The sequence below is a fragment of the Belonocnema kinseyi genome, chromosome 9 (assembly GCF_010883055.1).
Source record: "Belonocnema kinseyi isolate 2016_QV_RU_SX_M_011 chromosome 9, B_treatae_v1, whole genome shotgun sequence".
Taxonomy (NCBI): Eukaryota; Metazoa; Arthropoda; class Insecta; order Hymenoptera; family Cynipidae; genus Belonocnema; species Belonocnema kinseyi.
The window spans coordinates 36,576,495-36,585,264 of NC_046665.1; the positions used below are offsets into that span (position 1 = coordinate 36,576,495).

The window sequence follows — 8,770 nt, forward strand, 5'->3', positions numbered from 1 at the left end:
TCCTTGATAGATCCATGATTTATAAAGCGCCTTACAGTTCTTTCAATTGTTGATTTTCAGACAGTATTTAACCCTTCTCCATTGCGAAAAGTGCGATTAAAAAGCAAACGAACTTAATCATAAGATCGAACTCTATCTCCCTAATCATGCATCATTAATACAGATACCCTCTCTCGTTCCGAAAGTTTAGCTTGCGCCATAATAATCTTTTAGCGAAAGATAGTAAGTATGTACTCGTAATACGTAAATTTAGTTTCGATTCGTAATATTCGTATGGAAAAACGGTATAGGACTTATGGTTTAGCCTTAGGTATTGACTTAGGTATCGAAAAACGGTATAGGACTGCATAACTCTTCGGGGAGGAACATAACTCTCACCAGAAAACCTGGAACTTTTAATGAAAAATTTCCTTATGATTTTACAATATTCAAAACACTGTAACCAAGATCAATACAGAGCTCACCAATGAATTTCTCGTTGAAATTTACTTCAGGAATTACACTGACCTCTTGTAAAACTTGGTTAATTTCAAATAACCTCTAAATGACCTTAACCTATACAATTGACCTATGACTTGGGTACGTACCTGAACGTAGAATTTCCCGCTCTATCGATTGGAGATGTAAAAAGGGGGTACTATTCAAATTTTTCTCCGAGATTTTTTTTACATTCTATTAATAATATTGTTAATATGTTTTCGAAAATTAACTTTAAGAATTATATTTTACTTTTCATTCAAATCCAAGGTTAAGAAATATGCCACTTTTTGAGGATTTTGTACGACCGCATAAATCATATTTTGTCTTTTGTATTCATATAAAATGATTGAGAAAACTATTTTGAAATGTTAAATAAGTAATATTGTTTTAATTTCAACCATTTAGTTCCATTGCCTTTAATGCAAAAACAGGTAGTGATGGGACAACTAGCACCGCGCTGGAGATATTAAAAACTAATCAATTTAGGGCAGTTGCGGGGTCAAGTTAAGATCTAAAATATGGAGAGATGCACAGGGCTGGCTTAGGTACACTTTTTAGGTTATGTCATTATGACATCGGCGCCAAAAATTCGCGGTCATTTTGATTGGTCTGACAGATGACCCAAAAAATAAGATCAAATTGATCCGAATGGACAGATCATTATGATCTCGAGTGTCAAATGATCGTTGGTGCAAAATGCTCGGCAACAAAATTTTAATCAATTTTTTAACGAAATTTTAGACATTTTGTGAGGTTATGTGCGTGTAGTGCCAAGCACTGGAGACATTTTGAGCTAAAATAACTGGGGTTAGCAGTGGCAAACACTAAAATTTAATATATTAAATAATCTTGAATTTCTGAATTTAAAAGGCCATGTCTAGGTTCACCGAAATTCAATGTGTAGTGAACACAGAACCAATATTTTCAGTGAATCCAGGGGAGCTGGAAAAAGGCGGCTAGATTCTCCAAAACCAATGCATTGAATTTTTACGCTCCAGTTGCGATAGTGTTTTTCAAAACTTTTCTATTAAAAATTAAAAATTAAATGTTACTTTTTGTTTAAAATATTTTTCGAATAATTCAATTTTAAAGGTTTATAAAATTAAAAATTTACATTTTAAGAGGTGAAAATGAAGAAAACTTAATTTTTATCCATGTTTTTTTAAATGTAATAAAAATGTCTAATTCTACAAATTAAGCAGTGTTGATTTAGAAACATGCAATATAATTTAAAGTAGTATAAAATTAACAATGATTTTTATCTAAAAACGCTGATGCAATTTCAATTCCTTTGAATTTTCAGTAATCAAATTTTAAAGTTTTTAATTTTTTCTATTTCCGAAATTTTATTCTGAAATAATTTTATTGACAGATTCTCAATTTGAAAAAACTCTTAAATTTGGAACGACTTGAATTTATTTTCGGCCACTTATTTTTATTATTATTAGTATTGTTTTATTATTTGTTATTATGAATGTCGAAAACATTTATTTATGAACAATAATTATTATCGGCAATTGCTTCGTTCAAATACTTTAAATAAAATACTTTATATTTCAATCTCAGTCAAGTTATACCAGAAAAAAGTTCTCCTAGTTCTTCCATCTGGGATTTTTTTTAAAGAAGTCATAAATTTCCTCTCAGTTTTCCGTCGAAAAAAATTGGTAGATCTTGAAAAAGGCCGAGCGATCCTGGGTCACGCTGCACCTGTGGATTGTGGAGACTCCTGCATTAACTCATCAAAACTTTTTTTTTCTAAAATCGCAACTGCAGTTTTGCATTATTTTTTCTTTTTAAAGTTCGTTTTATCACATTTCTGTCGATTTTGTATTATTCTTATTTTCTCACTGTCATCTGATAGGGGAGGGGAGACAGCGATGTGCTGGTCTCACGAGAAATACAAGCGCGCAGTGGCTTTCGGAGTAGCAGCAGGTGCGTTTGTGTGCTCCATTGATATATACTATAAATTCGGAATCCACAAAAATATTTATAAATATATAGTTTTTCTATTGTTGCAAAACTAATTGCTCTTTTATTTTTTTGTGAGTGTGTCCATAATTCTACGAATTAGTGACGTGTCGCGGGATGACAGGTGTATCAATATTATTTAATGATAAGGATTCAGTTCCAGACGAATAAATACCGAGCACGAATTTTTAGCCTCTTTGAACAAAACACGGAGGAAAATGGTACTTTAAAGGTGAGTCAAATTAGGATTTTATTCGATTTCCTCGTTCGTTGACCTCAACGACTAGATAGAAATGGGCTGTTTTGGGTGAAATGTCATAAAAAAAAAGTTACAATCTGTTGTTATAATAGTAGCGTAATGATCAACTTTAACTTTAACAAAAAGTTGGTTAAAAATTTCCTTGAGTAGTTTCTAGAGATGTGTACTTTCTAGAATGTGTAAAAAATCAAGAATAAGGTAAAATAACTATTATTTGAAAGATTCTATTGTGTAAATATTATTTTATGACTATACTGTAACATTGCAATCTTTATATAAAGAAAAATTTCCATTTTTTATTTTTATCTTAATTGAAGTTTTAAAGGGTCAGTATTTTATTTATTTTCGAAAAATGTTATTTTAATCAAAGTGTGGGAACGCAATCGGAGATCTTGAAAATGAATCCTCCGGAAAGGACGTTTCTGCGGTCAACGGTCGCGAGATTTGAATGCCCGCAATCTTTCGTCTCTCACGAGCTCACATATAATCTTTATTTATAGGTTCTTCGTGTTGAAAATCGACATTTAAATCGTTCATATGAAATTTTCAATGTGATTATTTGTCTTATTTCTCTTCTAAGTTAAAAAACTTACAGATCATGAATAAATAAACAGTAATTATATTTTACTCTGCAAAAAAGCATAAAAATAGAATTGTTAACGTAATTAATTGTATGGATATTTATTATAGTAATATTACAATCAAAAAATAAATTTGTCACTGATCTTTCAGAAAGTCTTAATATTTTGCCACTCATTATTATATCTGCCATACAGCGTTATTACAGCCTGCTGAACCATCACACTAATTTTAATGTCGAGCTCATTTATGTTTTACATTCATAAATATTTTATATGGTTACAATAAAATTGTAAAAAATTGGTAGTATGACATTCCGCTTTTTGTTATATATTTGATCGTAGATGATAATTTTAATTGTTTTTATTTTTGTAGCATTCTTAATTTGGTGATGAAGTTTATGATTTATATCCAACATAATGTAGTATTATTTCAATTAATTATACATTTTGTAGTAATTACATCTATAAAAGCAGCGGTTGAAAATGTATTGACTATTCCCTCAAGCAGAAAAATATAGTAGCCACTAACGTGAAATTATGAATACCTATAACTCGCAATTTTTCGCTCGGTAATAAAATCTGGCTATGGCATTAAACTCTTCTTTATGGGTTACGAAAAATATTAAGATCATTAAGGTATGGGCATTACGCGCTATTTCAAATTCGACTTTGAAAAATAAACAATTGAATAGAAAATAGAAAACACCATTTACAACATCATTTATTGTAAGAATTTTTTATTTGAGAAAAGTGCTTTAATGATGTTCTAAGTTTCTTTTGCTTGTTTTAAATAGATTCCCTAATAGTTGTTATGATACGAAATCGTTAGTAACTAAATAAATGTCAATAATAAATTTGAAAAGTAATTTTATCTTTTGCATTTACAAATCACTGACAGCATACATGTCATATTTCTTTAAAAATAGAACGCATATTTTTCAGTGTAAGTTAATAGGTAATCACAAAATGTAATATTTATTTAAAAACTGATGATTTCTTATTTTAAATAGAAATTTCAGGAGGGAAATGATTGGTTCCTCCTGCATATTTTACAAGAATCATTATTATTATTGTTATTATATACACCTGCCTAGAAGATTTCTGAAGAAATTGAGTGAAATAATCCCGCGTTGTCAACGTCAGGTACTTAAGTCACGATAATAATGTTATTATGATGAACGCCAACTTGATCCTATATGCAATTCCGTGAGTTGTAACGGCATTTGGCGAGGGCATTGGAAAGTCAAGGGTTAATGGAACATGACACGGAAGACAGGGTTATCCATTTGAAAAGTAACGAGATTCGTCAATCACTGTCACAAAATATCAATCATATATACGAAAATCAAAAAGCAAATTAATAGATTACTAAAAGTTGTAAAACATTACGAATTTACAAAAATCTGATTTTGCTAGTTATTTCTTACAGTCAGTATATTATAGAAAACTAAAGGAATTCAGGTGGGGCCCTAATAAAGCTCTGACTAGTTTTCCCTACTTAAAGTGTGGTCTCGGTCCAATCCCAGCGAGAATAAATTTAGAGCATTTATCACTTATTATTTTCAAGGCGGAACGAAATCATATATGTATACGGGAAAAACAGTATTGTCGCTCGAACTATATACAATTTCAGTTGATCAAAATACGGGTATATTGTGTATCGACCCACGCGGTATAGGTGGGACAACTATACTTATTTGTTGCGAGGCCAATACACTTTTTCACCTACGCGTGCAACTCTAGCCTCAAAATGGAAGAAAAGCTTAATTTGCTCGAGGCATTTGTTTGTTGCTAAAAGCTTCTTCTTATCATATCTTTTTTGTCAATTGTCCACGTTTTGAGATCTTTTTAACAAGAAAAACAGATTTTTCGCGAATGTGTGTGTAGATTTTTAGTTGGTTAGGTATGCCTATACTGGTATAGTTGTGAGGACCATCCGATAGTGTTGGTGCAAAAACTATACTTTCTAGTTCTGTGGACCAAACTATAGTTAGCTCAGCTATACAGTTTTTTACGTATAAAGTTTTTATTTAATGAGAATTATTTATATTACAAAGGTATGTATTACCGCCCGTATTGAAGTTTCCCCGGTTGGCCCCACTACAACAAGGCTTCTGGTCGGATCCCGGGCGGGCTACCCCTACCTGGGTTTCATGGACAGGAGCCGGTCGGGCTACATTTTTCTCGAATCACTAAGTCGGGAGCCGGCCGGTTACCTGCCGGGCCAACCCTGGTTATATCTCATGGTCGGGGGCCGACAGGGCACTGGCCAGGATAATTTTTTTGTCAAAATTACACATTTTTTAAGAGCTGTGATGTTATCAAAGATGTTATTATGGTTGATAGATACATTATAATTTGAAAAGTATAATTGAAAGATTTATTAAATAAAACTGTTATCAATATTGGTATGTGCATAAGCAGAAATGTTATAATTTTCACTGTTCTCACACAATGTTTAATCTGTAAACTTTCAAATTTACCGCCATGTATATGACCCTTCTGCGTCTGGCGACTGCGTAGACACTTACTACTTTTCAGTTTCGCACTTCGAATGAGGGTGCACATTGCATTCACGTCGCGTCATTTCTTCGAAGTTCGCAGATAATTATTAAATTTAATTAAATTATACTCTTGTGAATACATTTTTTAATATTTTTTCCTAAACTAAAATCTCCACGTAGTTAAAAACCGTGAAACAATTGCTACGAGGTTCTATTATGAGTGATTGAAATTCTACTCCAATTTCCTTGTCAGAATTGATAAGTTTTATTTGACCTATAAAGTTCACCGTATTCTTTACGATGAGCCTTAAAAGACAAAACAAGTGACCAATTTCTCGCCTGAAGCAATATTTTTTAACCTCTACGTGGTCGGATTACATGACTGTATCCCGACCGGTATTTAAGCCGGGATCCGACCAATTTATCGTACCTTTTTAACCAGATCCCGGCCAGATCCCCCGTCTAGCGCCCGGCTTTAACCGGGGCTATCCAACCAGATCCCTAATTAGATCCCTACACGGACGCCTGTTTAGCGTCTTAAATTATATTTTTTTAATTAAAAATAGAACCGTGATTTGAGTTTTAAATTCTACAGAAAAGTACAATTTCCTTGAATTCGTCATATTCAAGTATACATGTATCAGTGTTTTAAGTTTAATATGGGTACTTTGAATAATTAATAAAGTTAAGTTCAGTCGACATTGCAAACAGTTTAATTACATATGAATAATTGAAGCTACTTTTGAAATTCTGCGGAAGCACTGAAATCGCCAGTCATCAGAAATGTGTTTGTACATCACATATTTAAAAAATATCAACATAGTAATGTTTATTTACTTCGTATCTCATACCTCCAATTCCAAATTGTGCGTTTCTGAATCCAACTTACGATTAAAACTTTTAAACCGAAGTAAAAATAAAAGAAAATAGAACTTATCAGAATGCAAGCAGAAAATAATGACAGGCCTAGAATATGGAAAAGCTGAAGTTAATAAAAAGAGAACAGAAATGCTTGTAGTGAAACTTTTTGAGCCGGTAATATCAACCATATTATTTTTCAAAGAAAGAATAATTATTTTCAAGATTTTCCGACTTTAGTTTTTGAATTTTTTTTTACAATCAAACAAATGCAATTTTGTTTCTACCGAGGCTCACATTTTATTTAAGTATTTGATTTTCTATTTAATTTGATTACTTTTTTTAGACAAAGTTGTTTTAAATCTGATGTCCCGATTTATAGCTCGAATTCACTCATACTTTGCTGTTTTCACATAGCTGCTAAGGACGCCGTAGTACAATTCACATTCATTTAATTCAATTCAATTGAACAGGCTTAAACCATTTTTTCCTTTTCAGTTTGAAAATGTATTTCTGTTGGTAGAAATTTTATTTTATTAAGAATTCAACTTCATGGTTAAAAATTAATCTGTTTTTGCTGAGGATTACATTTTTTTTAAACGCGTCCCTTTTTAATTTAAAATTAAACTATTTGCTTTGAAATTTTACGTGTGTTTCGTTGAAGTTTACCCTTTTTTGTTTGGTTAAAACTGCAATTATTTATATGAAAATGACACTATTTAGTTGAAAATTCATATTTTTAGGTTGAAAATTCCACTCTGTGGAATAATTTCATTATTTTTCGAAAATTCGACTGCCTTGTTGAAAATTCTTCTTTTGGGATAGAAAATTCGTTCTTTTGGATTGAAAATTCATTTCTTTTATAGAAAAGTTCTTGTTTGAATATACATATTTGTAGATTGCAAATTGAACTATACTCGAGACGCGATACTGCGTATATTTACTAATTTCAAATGTCAACTGTTTATATCTTGACAGTTTGTAGTGACAATTTGAATCTTTATTATTAAAATTATTAATGAAATGAATAGAGCGAAGGAAGCTTTAAAATACATCACAAATTGATTTGTGCAATTGATTAAATCATCAAATGTAGAAATGAGTAGTGGGGGTGAAGGGGTTATAGCGTTGTTCTCACTATCGGGAGAAAAACGTACTCATTAGCGGTAGTTTGCAGTACCGCGACTCGTGTGTACTTGGTTAAAAATTAACTATTTTGTTGGAAGTTCATTTTTATTGCTTAAAAGTTCAACTATTTTTATTCAAATGCAACAACGGTTTGGTTGGATATTCATTTTTTAGATTTAACTATTTGGTTAAAAATTCATTTTTAGGTTAAATATTCAAATACAGGATTCAAACTTTAACTGTTTTGTTGAACATTCGACGTTTTACCTTGAAAACTCAACACTTTTGTAGAAAATTCATCTTTTTTGGTGGAATATAATTCTTTGTTTGTTAAAAATTAAAGTACTTTTTGGAAAATGCAGTATATTTCGACTTTTCGAAATAGCTTGTCATTGTTTTTGAACTGTCCCTTGCATTAGAATCAGTACCTATATTTAGTATGATGTGATTGAATTCAATTCCGCATTCACTTTTATTAGTCTGCATTAGTCGTTCAATTTTACAGTTTTTTGAATTTCCAAAAAATGTTGAAAGTCTCATTTCAATAATCTTAAGTAATTTCCATAAGTCTCGATAATTAACATCTAAAAAATGTAAAGACCAGAATTTATAATCGACAACTCTTTATGAAAAATCTTCGTTTTTTAAATAAAATCCCAAATTTGACGATTTCAAAGAGAAAATAAAATTGTTCTGAAAATCTGCAAAATTACGACATCCTTTTGAGAGACCTGATCTCGTTCTTGTCTTCTGCAGGTCAATAACACGCTCTTGTAATACACTGTGTAAACTTGTTATGGCTTGGATCGTTCGTGCCAATTCGTTTCTGCCAAAAATCGCCGGCACATGGACGTGAGCCAAGTTCAGTTCGCGGAATTAATGGAACGCGATGGAAACCGGTTGACAGTCGACTGAGACCTGAGACGTGGAAAGAGCAAGTTCACCGTCAGGGTTCTTTTACTATCTTTCTTTCGCCGCGCGAAACATGTAAA

The 8,770-nt window shown here is 31.7% G+C and overlaps 1 protein-coding gene across 1 annotated transcript in view; it reads left to right on the top strand.

The window, feature by feature from the left end:
- The first annotated feature begins 2,440 nt into the window (after positions 1–2,440).
- The window catches only part of LOC117180398 (uncharacterized protein DDB_G0284459-like), a 201,729-nt gene continuing 195,399 nt past the window's right edge, over positions 2,441–8,770 (top strand). Inside the window, exon 1 of the mRNA XM_033372884.1 lies at positions 2,441–2,680. Coding sequence (XP_033228775.1) covers positions 2,591–2,680 — 90 coding nt within the window. The 5' untranslated portion in view covers positions 2,441–2,590. The remainder of the gene's footprint in view (positions 2,681–8,770) is intronic.